General features: G+C 35.4%; 1 protein-coding gene across 15 annotated transcripts in view; it reads right to left on the bottom strand.

The window, feature by feature from the left end:
- LOC145675518 (uncharacterized) overlaps positions 1-16998 on the bottom strand; it is a 290842-nt gene that overhangs the window by 177775 nt on the left and 96069 nt on the right. Inside the window, exon 7 of one of the 15 annotated variants that reach the window (XM_081745984.1) lies at positions 9024-10018. The exons of the other annotated variants lie outside the window; for them this stretch is intronic. Within the exon in view, the coding sequence (XP_081602110.1) occupies positions 9768-10018 (251 nt within the window). The 3' untranslated portion in view covers positions 9024-9767. Of the gene's footprint in view, positions 1-9023; positions 10019-16998 lie in introns of those variants that run through there. 15 annotated transcript variants of the gene reach the window in all.

The following is a 16998-nucleotide window of genomic DNA, read 5'->3' as shown; positions in this document are numbered from 1 at the left end:
GAAGAATGTCTTTGTTTAAATCCAGAGCACCTCACCTTTCTTATGTATTTCAACAAGTTCTCTTACACAATGCATGTTTACCACAAAGTTCAGAGGTTCCAAAAACAATGCATAATTTTCTGCCTTTCTGGAGCATGTGCTGAAAACTTTTCTAACTTTGAGAAAAAGCTCTCTGACACAACAGCTCTGAATGGTGTCGCATTCTTACTTTATACCTCATAGAAGCTTCGTCAAGAGCTTTATAGTCAACAACGTTTTAGAATTCCAAACAGTTGCATCATTTCAGATTTTGTTAACGGTGGGAGGGGGGGGAGGAAAGATTGTCCATCAACCCACGTGTTTACGTTTTCTAACAGTATATTATTGTACAATCTATTTAAAAAAGCATCTGTTTCTTAAACTTAAGTAGGGGGGCACCCTCCCTTCCCCAAATGGCGCATTTGCTTTCAAAATATGTTATGCATAAGGGCAAGAAGCAGTATATATATATTTTTAGACTACAGGGCTCATAGTGGTCTGGTCTCTTGTAAATAGTTGAAAAGTGACCAAAAGCACACGAAAAAGTGACTATAAAGTGACCAAAATCCCATCATGCCACTTTTTTCCTTTGTCAATTTCTCCACCTCTCTGTTTGTTGTTTTGTTTCATCTTTTCTTCTTTACTTCTTCTTTCTGAGCTTTCTCCCTTCTTAGGTTTTTAAGTATGCTTTGTAGTTACGGTAAGCAGACTTAGCAGATGTAAGAAGCTTCTGAGTAAATGGAACTAGTTCTGGCCTATTTCCGAATTTCTTCATCCCAGACATTATATTTAACTTAGCATTGGGAGTTCTCAAAGTCATGAAATATTCAAATTCATCATCTACTCTTAAAAAGAACATACAAGAAGCATAACACAAGACGAACATGATGAACCACACAAACACGCACACACACAACGTTGAGCGGAACGTTAACTATTACGAGAGAAAACTAAAAGGCTATTATGATAGAAGAAAGAATAGACACAGAAGGGTTCTCAACCCCACCTTGAGAGCTTAAGCATCCACCAACCATCCACTGTGCTTTAGAAAGAATACAAGCTGAAATGAGATTAAAGCAGCCACATGAGGCAGCAAGTACTGAAGCTTTCAGAAGAGTAATGAGTAACAAGTTTCTGCCTTTTCCATTTATTTTTATAATATTTTTCTTAGAAAACTGCCAATGCAAAACATAAATCACACGAAAAAGTCACTCTACCTCTCAGAAAAGTAACTTTTAATGACAAATTTGAAAAAAAAAAAAAAAAAAAAAGTAACTTTTAGTGACTAACTTGAAAATGAAATGAAATCTTTAAGTTTTACGTCCCACGGTTAGTGACTAACTTGAAAAAAAGTAACTTTTAGTTAAAAAAGTGACTCGCTATGAGCCCTGAGATTATATGTTTGTGTTACATGTAACACATATATATAATCTTAATATATATATATATACTGCTTTGGACAGTTGAAGTTTTATTAGTAATCTTGTATTTTCCAAAGCTACAATGAATAATTTACGAAACGAAAAGCAGTGTACAACGATTTTAAGTGAAAGTCTTTTTATCATTTATCTGCGTTGCACTTTCTTCAAAATTTTCCTCACATTTCCCTACACACTGTTAACTTCAATTAACATTCAATAAGTACAAAGAACTAAATGAAATATTTAACGTCCCAAGGTTAAAGAAGCTTATATTTAAAGAGATGCATTATTAATGAAAGTGATGATTATCCAACAATTTGTTAAATCAGAATATGGAACAAAATGAGACAACACAATGATGTCAACCACAAACTCACATGATCTGGAATCAAACCGCTCAATTTCTTCTATCGATTCATGTGCATCTCATCTTTGGACAATATTGTAATTTAAAAAAAAGTTACTTCTAACTTTGGGCTATAACTTAATTCACCATATTATATATTGTTCGTACTAATGTCATAACGTAAAGCTTCATGGGAGCTTACTTCAGTATCAATTTTATCTCAATAGATGGCGTGGGTATCGTAAAGGATCGATTTTTAGGTTTACAAAAATAGTTTTGTCATTTTTTTTTTTTTCGAAAACAACGCATGAGGATGTATTCACACTTATCACTTTGTTCAGCGTGATAAGATCTACCAATCTTCGAACTTTTTTTCGTTATATGTTAATTATATTGTTTCTTTTTGTTAGTTACAGCGTTAAAACAAGAAAATCTTTGAGTTTAACGTCCCACGATTATGCCGGTCAGGCTAAAGGAAACGGTGATGATGAGTAATGAATGAAATAGCGAAATGAAGAAAGTGGGAGGAAACGGAAGAACCCGAGGAAACCCACGCACACGGTGTTTGTCCACCACAAAGTTCACTTGGCGGGGACTGGGATCGAACCCGGGACCCCAAGAATCAGAGGTGAGCGCTTTACCACTGAGCCACCGCGGCCCCAGCGTTAAAACAAGGTTAATTTTACTAAATATATTAACACTAATCACGTAGCTATGCTTACATGTTCAATTTCATAGCTCATAAAAATTTTAATAATCGTTAAGTGCAACTATATTAGTTCACGAAACAGACGAACAATATTTTTAGTAAGTTACTGTTGACTAACGATTCACACGTAAGTTACTGTTAAATAATAATTCACAATCCAGTTACTGTTGAATAATAATTTACAACCAAGTTACTGTCGAATAGTAATTCACAGTTAAGTTACTGCTGAATAATGATTCACAAAAAAGTTACTGTTGAATAATAATTCACGAATAAGTTACTATTGAATGATAATTCACAAGTAAGTTACTGTTGGATAATAATTCAGTCACTCTGCTAACTCATACACTTGGATGGCGTAATAATCAAGCAAAATTATTTCGATATAACTTCTTATCATTTTTCATACTGTATTTATTTTCTTCTCGTACAGTATTCATTCCTAACCAATATGGTTAATTTTAATATTCTAATATGACGGCACAAAATTTCAGGTCTGAATCCAGTACCCAGAGTTTGGTCGCCATTTCTTTTTTGCAATTGGAATACAAAATGAAAGTCAAATGCCAATCGCCGAACTAAAATATTTAGTTGCTATTGGTGACTTGGCGCTCGGAAATTTCAAGCCCTAAGTAGAGGATCAAGATGACTTATTATTTAAGATTAATGTATAACTTTATTTTAATGTAATAACTCACAAAAAACAGCTCCATACTTGACTTTTTACAATCAATTTATGATACTCGAAACTACTTTTTCTTCTTTTTTTTAAAAAAAATATAACACTGAAAAAAATAAAAGAAAACACATTACAGTAACAAACTGCAGACTTTATAGACGTAAACACAAAATTGCCTTTATGTATCGTAGACTTACGAATTGAACTATCCCTTTCACCACTGTTTCTTGTCACAACACGCACAGATTCTCACAGTACACGTACCACAGATTGGTTTCTCATATTGTTTACAATAGTGGTTGGTTTTTCTGTCCCTTGTGGATGAGCAAATGTAGCATTTCTTTTTCTTTCCTGGTTGAGGAGCGTTTTTCTCTCCTTTATCAGGCATAGGTACTGAGAAACTCTAAATAGAGATGGTCATTGTCAATGTATCTCCTTATGTTCCCCAAGATCTTTAAAACAATGAATTTTCTTCACAAAGAATAAAGCAAACCCGGCTTAAGACCAGAAAACAGAGTTCGAAGTATTACAATTTTAGAAGTTCAGTGTTAACATTTTAGTGCTGTAACTAGTGTAGATGGTTCCCTAAAACAGATCGCAATAATAATTCATTCCTAGCTGAAAGACTACGAAGAACGCGGTACACCAGTTTCCGAAAATTCCTCTTAGCAATTACAAATTTAAATGAGAATTTTATTTTTGTATCACTTTATATCTACGTTCGAAAGTAAAAGCATATTAAAAAAGAAAAATAAAAGAGAATAAAAGCATCTATATGGACATTAGGATAAAAAAGACTGAAGAGAATCTCAGTAAGAATGAGTTTGAATCACCAGTTTTATTCAAAAAATTTACGTTACCTTGAAGTTGATCACATCTTGCTGTTCTAAGAGAGCAAGTGCTCAGAGGTGTTCTCTGTCTCTCTCGACGGAACAACCAGACTTACAGAAATGTGCAGCACAACACTTACCGCGTTTATGTTCTGTGAGTGTTTACTGGTCAGTGAATGCTCATCTACCTTGTTTTCTCCTTTTGGAAGAACTATACGGAGGAATCCTCTCCCCAGCCACCAATTTTTGCTTTCAGACCATCGACCGATCTTCATCACTCTATGAAGTTCTTCCTTGACGAAGACAACTATCTGTCGACCGAAATATTTCTCCACCAACATTGGGATTGCAGCAATCAATTTTTACTCACTCTTTCCATTTGAACAATACAACATTTGTGGCCTATCTAGACGTTCCGTAAGCCCTCCCCCCCCCTTCCTATCACTGATAATAATGTACAAGAAGAAGAACGCTCATCGTTGGTCGCTTTTTCATTTATATTTTATATTACTTTTATAACTGGTTCTATAGTTACTAATAGTTGCTAGAGATTACATATTATTAAATTAAATGTGATCTTGTACTCAAACAGGTGCTCAAACTTAGGATTTTACTTCCACCAATATTTCGATCCTCTCTGTGCCAACGTACACGAGTGGTTATGAAATATAAGCCAGATGATCACTGTTGTTAGATTATGTTGTTTTATTCTAATCCCGTAAAAGAAAAAATAGCCCCAAGAATGTGTTTTCAGAATACGTAGAGCTATTTTTCTGGTGCAGCTTTATTGTACGAATCCACACACAAGTTCACTGCATACATGTTTTATTTTGTTTATTTTTAATAATAGAAAATCGATTCTCTATATTGAACAATCATTACTGGGGTGTGGACTTGCATTCCTCTGTACAGATTCACTTTAGGAGGGTTCAGTGTACGTAGACTATAAAAACTACTATGCAAAAGACAATAACCAACTTGTGTTAAGTAAATTTCACAATTATATGGACCGTTTAACTCTCGGACACTTCTATAGTTGCGCGTCATGAGTTAGGATATTGACTTCAGATAACTTAATTCATTTCATTTTGTTTATTGTGGTTAATGGCTACCTTGTGGGAGAATCCGCCATCAATAGTTTCATTAGTGTATTTCTACGTAGATACACATTACATACGTAAGAACATATTTAGATTATTTATACATTTGTCTATTAAAATATTAAGCAAACTAACTACCGTTAACAGGGTGTCTACTAAAATTTTAAAATGAAATTTCGTGACTTTTTCGTAACCTTTTCTTTACCAAACGATAAAATTTCGTAACATTCTTAAGTGCGAATTAGGCCAAATTTTCATACATGTGATACAAGAATACTTTGGCTGCGATTTGGTAGCGTCTAAAGTAGACCACAGACATTTTTGGTGGTGAATTTTGACGTTTTATAGAACAAAATTTTCTGGTCTGCACTTATAATTGTACAGATAAAAAAAGTCGTAACCCAAAAACTAATTTCGTGACTTTTTCATGACTTTCGTGACCAACAGACACCCTGGTTAAGCTGGTTTCCATTACTAAAATCTGTTCTGTTATGTCACTCACTATTTCTTACTTTAGCTTAAAAAGACCTGGATCTGGAAGCTATACAAAGAAACCCATGTGCTAATATAATTTACATTTACAGGAACTCCTATCAATATTAAAACAGTAGTAGTGTAAAGCAATAGTAAAACTATCACACACTTCACATTAAAGACATCCTATATGCTTATGTGGTTGCTAGGCAGCCATAGAGGGAGGACACAAGAGAAGGATTAGAAACACAACACGCAACGGTAGTATTCTGACTTACGCCACAGAGAGAGTCGAAATATAATGGAAAGTTAAATCCTAAGTGGGACCACCTGGCCAGGTATAATATATTATTTTAATTATGTATTCCAGTGTTTGGCAATTATGTATGTGACTGTTTTCTAGACTGTGATTATACTGTCCATAACGAAGTTATAAAATCCATGCATTTAATTTTGACTAGTAGGTATGAGTTTTTCTTTGGGGTTAGTGTTTTCTCAGTACATTGTGACCGATGAAGTGAACAGAAAAGTTCTTGAATTTTTTATAGGATAAATGCTGTATGCAGATTATCAAGGTTCATACCCCTCTTTCCAATGGCTAGACATAAGGACACAGGGATTTTGATACATAGAACCTGAGCCTGTGATACAATGAACGTTTCGGGATATGTAATTCCTCAAACTGTGAGTAGCTTATATCTTTAAAATTTATGTGGCACGCTTACTTGCTAATTCGGAGATTTTATGAATATTTTAAAGTACTCACCTAATAATGTTCGTCACTAAATTTCCCTTCCATATTTCGAATGTGACACCCAGCCACTCATCTTCAGGGATGCACAATGGTTTAAATTCTGTTTTACACGATCATTACATTTTATTTATTTATTGTGGCCTCAACAGTAGTGATTTTACACTCCATAATTTTTTCGATACTTTGGATACTTGCCTAAATATTTATGTAATATTAACCCTGGGATTATTTTGCACCCGCCTGTTAAGATTAAATATATCTCGCAAAAGAAACTAATTAGAAACCAAACTCTCACAAAAATCTAGAGACTGAAGTGAACAGTACACAGGATAAGATTAACAGGTATTTATTATGCTGCCATCTAGGGGGAGCACTTCTAAATGTCAGTCACATCTTCTACCAACGGGGGGTACTTTGTGCACCAACTTAAAATAGCAAATTTATGAGACACACTACCGTTCAATTTGCTCCACTATAATATATATTTTAGCTACACATTTTGAACAATACTATTTTGTTTTTCAATTTTAAAGGAACGATTAGAATAATAATTACAAAAAAACATACTATGGTGGGCACAAAGTACACCCCCTCTCCGTTGGTAGTGTAAGGGTTACATTACCACTATTGAGTCACCAAAAAACAATGTGAAGATTGTGGTATAAAAAGGGCCACTGTATGTCCCTGAAAATAAGTGGTCGATTGGATCAAAATATTGGAAGGAAGATTGAGTGATGAACATTACTAGGTGAGGAACTGAAATATTAAAATGTGTTCCATATAAGTAAGATTTTTAAAAATTAAAATGTTACAAAGAGGCCACGGTGGCTCAGTGGTAGAGCGTTCACCTCTGGTGCTTGGGGTCCCGGGTTCGATCCCAGCCCCCACCAAGTGAACTTTGTGGTGGACAAACACCGTGTGCGTGGGTTTTCTCGGGGTTCTCCCGTTTCCTCCCACTTTCTTCATTCCACCATTTCATTCATTACTCATTATCACCGCCTCCTTTAGCCTAACCGGCATAACCGTGGGACGTAAAACTCAAATATTTCATTTCATTTAAAATGTTACACTAAAAAAAAAATTAAATTAAATTTTGAAAAAAGAAGTTTTTACTCCGTGTACCTAATAAATACTCTATAAATGATACGTAAGACATGAAAAGGACTTCCATAAGTGGTAATTACCACTAAACGTAGTTATAAAACTTTTTTAAAAGCAAAGATCTACGTAAGCACAAAAGAACCCACTTTTGTATAAGGAAATGACAAGAATGGCGGAAGTCATTTGTGAAATCCTTCATTCAACAAAGAAGTTTTTCAAATAAGGAAGAAAGTAAACAGAATTGATTCGTGACAAAGTCTTGGCGTGTGGCTTGTGTCAAGAAGTTACGTGAACAATGATGCCAAAATACTTTGCTGAGACATGCTTCGTTTTTAATGGATATCCACAGATGTTGGAGGCACAAAGAAATGTCAGTAGAAAGGAAGTTGGCACGTTCAGTGCTCAAGACAATCAAGTCCACTCTCGGTCATTTTGACCACATTTCATGTTTAAGATCTCTATCTGAAGCTTCTTTCAGAGCTTAAAAATTCTTGCCTATTGTAAGTAACTGTTAAAATAAAAAAATAATAAATAAATAAATAAAATAAAAATAAACCTTTTCATGTGCTTAAGTGTTTCGTAAGAAGTTTGTCTTTTTCTCACAATTTTGGTAATGTAATTTGATTCCTTTGTGCTCTTATCGCCCCATTCTCAGTTTGTAATATTTACAATTTCTTTTTTGTACCAGTATACGGAAGAATTATCTGTTCGGTAAAGCAACTAAAACTAACTAACGCTATGGGCTATGGAACACGGAGGTGCAATACCACATTCACAAAAGATCTCAACTGACTTTTTTATCCTTAGCTAGTTTATACTTTGTATTCCTATTTCTGCGAGATCTATCTTAATATTGTCCTCCCATGCGCCTAGGTCTTCCTAATGGTCGTTTTCCGATTGGTCACATAAGACTTCGAAAGCGTTCCTACCTTCTTCCATTCTGGCTACATGACCTGCCCACCTGAGCCTCTTAGACTTGATGACCCTAACAATGTTTGGTAAACGGTATAAATTATGTAGTTCCTCGTTATGAAGTTTCCGCAATTCCCGATTCCAGTTCCTGTTGGGTCCGAACATTTATCTCAGGATCTTGTTCTCTAATAGTTTCAGTCTACGTTCTTCCCTCAGAGTAAGCGACCATGTTTCGCAACCATACAGAACAACAGGCATGATTATCGTTTTATATTTTAAGTTTCAAATTCCTCGACAGAATTCGTGACAAGAGGTTTTCAACTGAATAATAACACGAATTCCCTGCTTTTAGTCGAATTTAATTTCTTCGTGAATATGGTTTTCATCTGTTAATAATGATCCTAGATGTTTGAAAGTATCCACTTTATCGAATGTATAATTTGATATTTTAACGCATGCATACAGTATTACGATCTCGACGAAGTTCCATGTATTCAGTTTTCTCTACATTTACTTCTAAACCCATGTCCTTGCAAGCGTTAATTAAAATCTCTACATGTCTTTCTATTGGTAAAGCAATACTTTACACTATTCAAAAAATCAAATACAACTTTAGAACACCAATCAGTAATTAAAAAAAAAAAAAATTGAGTACATTCGTTTAAATATATTTATTACTTTATTGTTCTATTGTGGCCTTAGATATCAGTCAAACAAGAAAACACTTGAACAAGCTGAGGAACAATGTTGGTTGGGTAAGATCTCTTATACTACTGTTGAAAGATAGAACAGGTCTTATATTTTTCTTTCTCTTTAAATACTCGTATGATTGTACACGATCTTGTTACGTAAAAACAAACTAATAAAAATTATGTAAAATCAGAACAAAGATTGGTTACAAATAAGCATGCAGTTAACAATCATAACTTTCCACTCCTTCTTCTATGACTTATTACTATATTTTCGCTTAAAATAATTCTAAAAGTTAATAATATATCACGATGTAGCTTTACCATCAATTCTTTCGACAAGGTTAAATACACACTCGCGGAAAATTCTTTTTCGAATTTACAAACGGATTACTAACAAAATATTTGATTATACAACATTAAATTTAGGCACGCAAATAGTTCGTTCTCTTAAAACACTGACTAACAAAAAAATTACACATTAAAAATATTTTTAGAAATTATTGCTTAAACTATACTACAAACTTATCAATGTCATTGTCATGGGTGATGTCACAAATGAACATAATAAATATTTCCTGCCGTTGTTCTACCACGTCAAACATTAGCGAGCCTTTTGAGAAATACTGTTTTTAGTATGGCACCATATTCTTGTTTTTGGTAATACGACTGTCAGATATTGTGTTCACTTCCACTAGGAACACATATTTAAAAAAATAAATAAATAAAAACTTTTACACAGATCGTCGTCCCCGTCTTCGACTCCGTGGGAACTTATGAACACGCACAAGATGTTTTTGTAAATATTCTGGAGTTCGAAAACTAGCCACACACACCATACACTTAACTGTCTTCTCCTGGGCCAAATGCATCGTCACCACATGCTTCTTCCAGTTGCCATGGTGGCTCAGAATACGGGGGCAGTAGGGACACTTCCGGGGTGTGTTGTAGGGAAGCATGGAGTTCATCCCACTTCCCACGTCACCTGGAACAGCACCAATAAGTGCGTTAAAACACCCAACATGAAGTTAACTTGTTTGTAGGGATGTCCGCTGTTACCGGCATAATATCACAAACACGAAATCAAATTTGGTTAACAACTAGTAGAGATTTCTACCTGAGAACAAAATAGAAAATAGCATGCGATACTTTACACAACTTCGATCCAGAAGTTTGCAGAATCAGAAAACATACGGTAACGTTTCAAAAAAAAAAAAAAAAAAAATTAAATTAAAATTTCTTTAATTTCCGCGATTTTTGGGCCTTCAGAAAACAAGAAATTTAGAAGAATGAACACGTAATTAATGAAATGATAATTTGATAGAATTATAAAACTAGAATACGCGATGTTAAACAATTATAAGGTAAATACAGTCCAAACTGGTTTCGAAGTGTGGTCCAAAATTTCGAAAATGAAAATGAATGAAATTTCTAGTTTTACGCCTCACAGCTACGCCCTATAGGTTAAGAAGCGGATGATCAGTAAAAGGAGATGATTATGACAGAACAATTGAATGAGCATGTAGGAGACGGAAAACCCCGAGAAAACTCACGGACAACATGTCCACCACAAACTCGCATAGGAGGGGATCAAACCAGGAACTACTCGCCTCAGAGGTGCGCGCTTTACCACTTAACCATTATGACTCCCTCCAAGATTTCGGGTTGAAACATTACTAAAACCATCTTACAGTGGCAGTTTCTCTTCTTTACATTACAATTCAACAAATATTTAACGATGAAACTACAATACTATCATAGCAAATTCAGTAGCTCAGTGGCAAAGAACTCATTTCTTACACAATACGTTCTGAGTTTGGCTCTTAGCATGTGAATTTCGTTGCAGGCGAAGGCCATAAACTCTCGCTTTATTTCGGCATAACTTAAACACTTGTAAAAAATTCTTTTAGCATAAAGATAACTCTAGAACATTCATCCAACAGTCCAACTCGATTCGTACGGCATGTCGACTAATTACTGCCGACGAGTAATAAAAGACTTGAGACAAATAATCATGACAACACCCAAGATTTAACTTTCCTGTTTACAGCCGAAACATACGCAAGCATTAATTACTAGATTTTTGAAATATAAAATGTCACTCTTTGATCATGGCTTGCAGGTTGGAAGTGAAGTTGGGCAAAAAGAACTAGATTAATTTTGGAAGTCTTTGGTTTCAACACCCATTTTTAATAACTGTGTTTTGAAAAGAGGTTAAATACGAGATGTATGTAAAAATATATATTCGTGGAGTGAAAACAAATTCAAGTTAAGCATGCTCAGAAGCATACCTTAATATCCTGTGCTTGCAACAGAGATAGAATCTTCCGAGTAGTGTTGTGTACGAGCGAGTAGCAGTAAGGCGAAATGGTTGCCGTAATACAAAATCCCGCTAAATGTGAAGTGAGATCTGTCGTACGATTTCTCAACTCCGAAGGACAAAATGTAACTGACATCCATTGGGAATTATGTGACATTTACGGATCGAAAGTGATGAATGAAGGGAAGGGAAGGAAAGGGAAGGTAATGGTGCAGAGTTTCGGGAAGGGCGTTCAAATGTTCGTGACGAACGTAGCGGAAGGTCAAGTGTTCAGACGGACGACCTGGTGGAACGCCTTAACGAGAAAGTGCGATCCAATCGCCAGTTCTCAATAACGGAACTCGCCAAAGAGTTTCCAGAAGTGTCTGTGAAAACAGGGCATCGAATTGTGACTGACAAGCCGAATTATCACAAACTGAGTCCGAGGTGGATGCCAAAAATGCTGACAGACGCTTACAAAGAGCGAAGAGTGACAGCTGCACGTGATCTTTGGCCCCCTGGAGGAAGGATGGTAATTATCTCTTTTCTCACAGTGATGGGAGATAAAGCTTGGACACGTAGTTATTGTTATCGTTAAGCCGTTATCGCACGCCACTGGGGAGTCGAACCAGCAGTCAATGAAATGGAAGCACTCTCGTTCTCTTAAAACGAAGAGATTTAAAACTATCATTCCGGACAAAATCATGAAAACCGTATTTTGGGACCAAATAGATGCGATTTTTTGTCGAATTTCTGGAATCAGGACGAAGAATCACAACACATATGTAATACCAAACACTGAATAATCTGCGACGTACCATTCAAAGTCGGAGGAGAGAAATGCCACACTCTGGAATTCTGATCTATGACAACGCTTGCCCACACGCAGCTGTTCGTATTACTGACGGGAACTATTTAATCATCTCCCTTACAGCACCAACCTTGCCCCCGGCAATTTCCTTCGTTTTTCTTTTACCTGAAAAAGTGTCTTGCATCGAAGCGTTTTAACGACAGTGATGTGCTCACATCAGTTCTGGGATTGGATGCATTCTCAAGCAGCAGATTTTTACACAGAGGGTATACGAAAGCTTGTGTCATGCTGCCTGAAATGTCTGGAGATTCATGGTAACATCTAAAACCGTCAAAATATGAACTTATATATATATATATATATATATATATATATATATATATATATTGTAGATATAATTTCTTTTCTTTTCTTTTTTGACCTGCGCCTTATATTACATTTTGCACTGATATGCCACGGTGTTAAGTCTGGAAAAAGCTAGTGTTGGACAAAATTGATATTATAAAAGTACTAATATTTTGAAATTCCGTCACAATTAATCGCAAATCGACTTTTGCATATTAAGTCCTCTGACTGGATATTTTCACAACGCTGTATTATGTTAGCAATTATAGCAGCATAACTATAAAAATGTAATTTGCTATACACGATAATCACACAAAATTGCAACTATCACATCGATAACAAAAATCTCCAAATGACGGACATCCCCAACTTAATCTAGGCAAATACGTGCTCTGGCATGCTGATTCATTAAACATAGTGGTACAATGCATTTAGCCCAATATAGTAAAAACTTACAAACAATCCTCTCACCTGTCGCTATAAACACAACTGCATTCTCTTTCTTGCATTTTAAATACAAGAAGCCTTCAAGTTCACACTGGGAGTTTTGTTTATTAAATAAAAGGAATAAATTTCAAGAAGTGGACACTGTAATTATTTTTTCGACATACTCCCCTGTTACACTTATACACTTATTCCACTGTTTTAATCAGTCTGGAGAGCTTCGGCATAGAAAAATCTGTCAGTATGCCTGAACCATCGTATTATAAGCTGCTTCATCATAAGTGTTAAAATATTGAACTCTGAAGACGTGAAAATTAACTGATTTAGGCGTTCCACGCACTGGACATTTACATGAATGACTTGCTAAATTATCTTAGCCACAATCGTCAGAGATGGATACACGGTCCTCTTTGAAACATTTACACCATTCCAGTGTCTTACTGTGACTAAGTGTCTCATCACCGTCTCGTGCTTGAGATCTGCAGATATTCGTGAGTTTTATATCTTCGTTAAGAAAGTTCACCATTACAACTATTTCATGCGCGTATTAGCACTCATTGGTTGGTTGAATGATTTAGTCTTTAGCGTCCCTTTAAGCTGTATAGACCTGGGATCTGATCCTCATGAGGCATTTAACACCTATATATGATATCTTCATCACAAGTCTATGGAATGACCTATCACATACGCGCTGCATACCATTAATAAATAACAATAACATTTGCCGCTACGCTAGCATTTTTTGTTATGACTATACGGTTTGACTTGAATGGCCCTCCTAAAAACTTATAAACAGATCCTTTTTGATGTGCTCTCAGAAGTAAAGCTTTAATCAACAAATGAAGTTTCAATCAACACTAGTCTATTTCTATTAATGAATATTTTAATAACATACAGACATTTATCATTCAGATACTGTTATGGAAACGCCTGTAATTGGAAACACTTCAGATGTTTGGATTGATAATGGTCAAGTGTCGAATGGAATGGGGGCTATTGGTGGTGGTATGTTAGAGCAAACCCCGTACTACGTGAGGAGCAGTAGAACGACAGTGTGTGCTAAACCAAGTAGACAATAATAGTGTAAAATGGAAGACCTCTCTGATTATCAAAGAAGGCAAATTACTAACACTTATTTGTACGTGAGAGATGATGAAAGTGGTAAGTGTATAGTGTGTGTCAGGAAAGACGGTGTCCAAGGTGATGATGGCCTACAAAACCCATAGCAAAATCACATCGGTGAAGAGGAATAGTGGTCAGAAGAAAACAGTGACGTCACTCAGAACGATGTGCTATTATGGTGCAACGACGGAAGAACTCAAGCAGCACCTTCCGCAGCTTGTGTCAACAATCACAGCCCGCCACGAGTTACATGATAAGGACATACGGGGTCAGATTGTACGATGGAAGCCGCAGATAAGGGATCATATCGCTTCAACGTCACGCCAATGGTGCCGTCAACTTTAGCATAGACAGGTGATGACTGGAAACGTGTAATATGATGAGTCATCATTCACCATATTTTGTTCTGTGTTACTATGGACACAATATCCTGGTTTCCAGTAAGTCCTGTGTTGATACTTACCAGTCGCGTCACTGCCCATAATTATGTCGCGATTTTACAGGAGTATGTTGTTTCCGGGCAATGCCACTATATTCTAGGATTACAATACGTTCAAATGTGAATTCAATTATATGCTTTGGCGGGAAGAGAGCCAGGTAAAATCTTAAAAATTCTAAAATAATTAAAGTATTACGAAACAGTGAGATGAGAGTGGCTTATGATATTTGCATCATACTATGTCACACTGCTCCGAAGTAAACGAACCTCCTGCATGAATTGTTTCACCACTGAATCAAAATATAATCAATTTTGATTAAAATTCAAACTTATTAAAACATCAATTTTTCCAGTGTTTTTTGTAATGACTCTGGAAGCATTTAAGCCCGCCTGTAACACTATATACGTCGATGACATCATGATTTAGAGCTTTTTTAGCAGCTCGTGGCTCCCAAGTTATTGTGTAAAAAAAAAAAAAAAAAAAAAAATGTAGATTCTATTGCATCTATAAGACTGTGTAAGCACCCACAAATGCAATTCACGAGGCATAACGATAGGTGAAATACAAGCAGGAGAAGCGTAACTAGCGGCTTTATCGGAAAAAATTGTTTTTTAAAGTGAATTTTAAGGGTAAACTCTCCAACAGTGTTCCTTCCCTTGCAACCACCGGGTCAGTATCATCGCCATATAAAAAGGTGTTCGATTATAAACAAAAACACAGTATAACATGTGCGTCGTACAAGTCAAGTAGTATTCACCCTAAGTATTACATAATGAAACACCAATGACTTCCTTTATGCCAAACAAAATCTGTAAAAAGAAATATTATAAGGGAATTCTCTATCAACAGTTCCTTCATTATATCCAACGAAAGTCATACCGTATGTCAGTGGTTTCCAACTTTTTTTAAGGGGGGGGGGGACTGACGATGTTCTTTACTCAAAGCCCACAGATTGCAACATGCTTTTTTTAAGCTTTTTATTAATAATAATAATAATATAAATTGTAACAATGTAAACCTATAAGCTTTGTAGTTCTAAACATTGTTGCTGCCGCGGGAGGCGTTGACTAGTAGTGTGTCTTAAAACTGATTTTTACCTAATTACCTAATTATTAAATGCTTCACGATTTTTAAATTCTAAAATTTCGCGACACACTGGCTAAGCAGATATCTTATTTGAAAGCATTGTATTACGATCGAAACAAGGCATGAATCGTTATCCTATGTTATTATTACGGTGGAACCTAATGACGTTTAAATAAATGTTAGCAAAAGCCTTTATAAACATCAAAGACTTTTTACAATTATCTTATTTAAAAATAATGTAAAATAACAGAGATTTTGCTCAATGTGACTTAAACTTTGTAATCAATATATTTATTTATTTATTATATCATTAATGAAAAGAAAACAAGATTATCATTTCAAATTTTTAATTTTATTCAACTGCTACTCTAAAATCATCTACAAACGATAAATTGATAGAATAAAGTCTATTTAACACGAATAATAGAGAGAGGGTGTAAAAGAGAAACTGGAAGGTTCATTAAAATACATGCATTTCATGCAGTTCAAATATACAAGATACAATTCCGTTTCAACCACATCACATTCGAGACTCAAAGATAAGTACTCTTCTTTTGACCTTAAAAACTGACTAGTCTAGAACAAATATTAGTTGATAGTCCAATACTGTTATTACTACACTCCTACTATTACTAGTATTATTGTTTGGCACAATTTTAAAGTTTTGAGCTTATAATTCTCACAAGTAAATAGGCTTTAAAATTTATATAAAGCTTTAAGACTCTCCTTATCTCCTAAGTACGTGTAGCACGCTGTTAAATGACACAAAAATAATGCCATAACTTGGTCCAACCTCCTATTTGCATCCAGAAGTTAATATCAATTCTGAATACGCACACAGCTTTGCGAATAGCAATTTATACTGAAATACACACTTTATTATTTTTTATTCCTGTTTTGTACATCTTGAACTAAATATCTCCATCAATTTATCTGTTCTTCGCTTTTGTAATATGTCTTATACACATTCTTAAGAACTTACGTATACATTTTAAGTATTTTAAAGAGATTTCCAAATATACGAGGTGTGTTTCAAAAAGTATCCAATCTGGTTGGCAGAAATACATTTATTGATTTGGAAATCCGAGACACTAATCTCCTTCAAAGAAGTCTCATTGGTAATGCACACACTTCTCCCAGCGTTACCGCCATTGTTGGAAACACTTCTAGAACGCAGTTTTTGGAATGGTGAGGAACCGTGCCGTCGCATTCCGCATGATGTCTTCTCTTGACTCAAATGGGATCCCTTTTAGTGGCATTTTCAGCTTGGGAAATAACCAAAAGCCACACGGAGCCATGTAGGGTGAGTACAGAGCCTGATGACACACAGTAATTTTGTGTTTGGCGATGAAAGTCTGAATCAAATTTCGCGGACACTCTCCTTATGCCCAAATTCCCCTTCAAAATTGAATGTACCG

Source organism: Thermobia domestica, chromosome 18 (genome assembly GCF_964235325.1).
Source record: "Thermobia domestica chromosome 18, izTheDome1.hap1.1, whole genome shotgun sequence".
NCBI classification, from domain to species: Eukaryota; Metazoa; Arthropoda; class Insecta; order Zygentoma; family Lepismatidae; genus Thermobia; species Thermobia domestica.
Note: the sequence above shows the minus strand (reverse complement) of the source record. Positions and strands in the feature narration are given on the sequence as shown.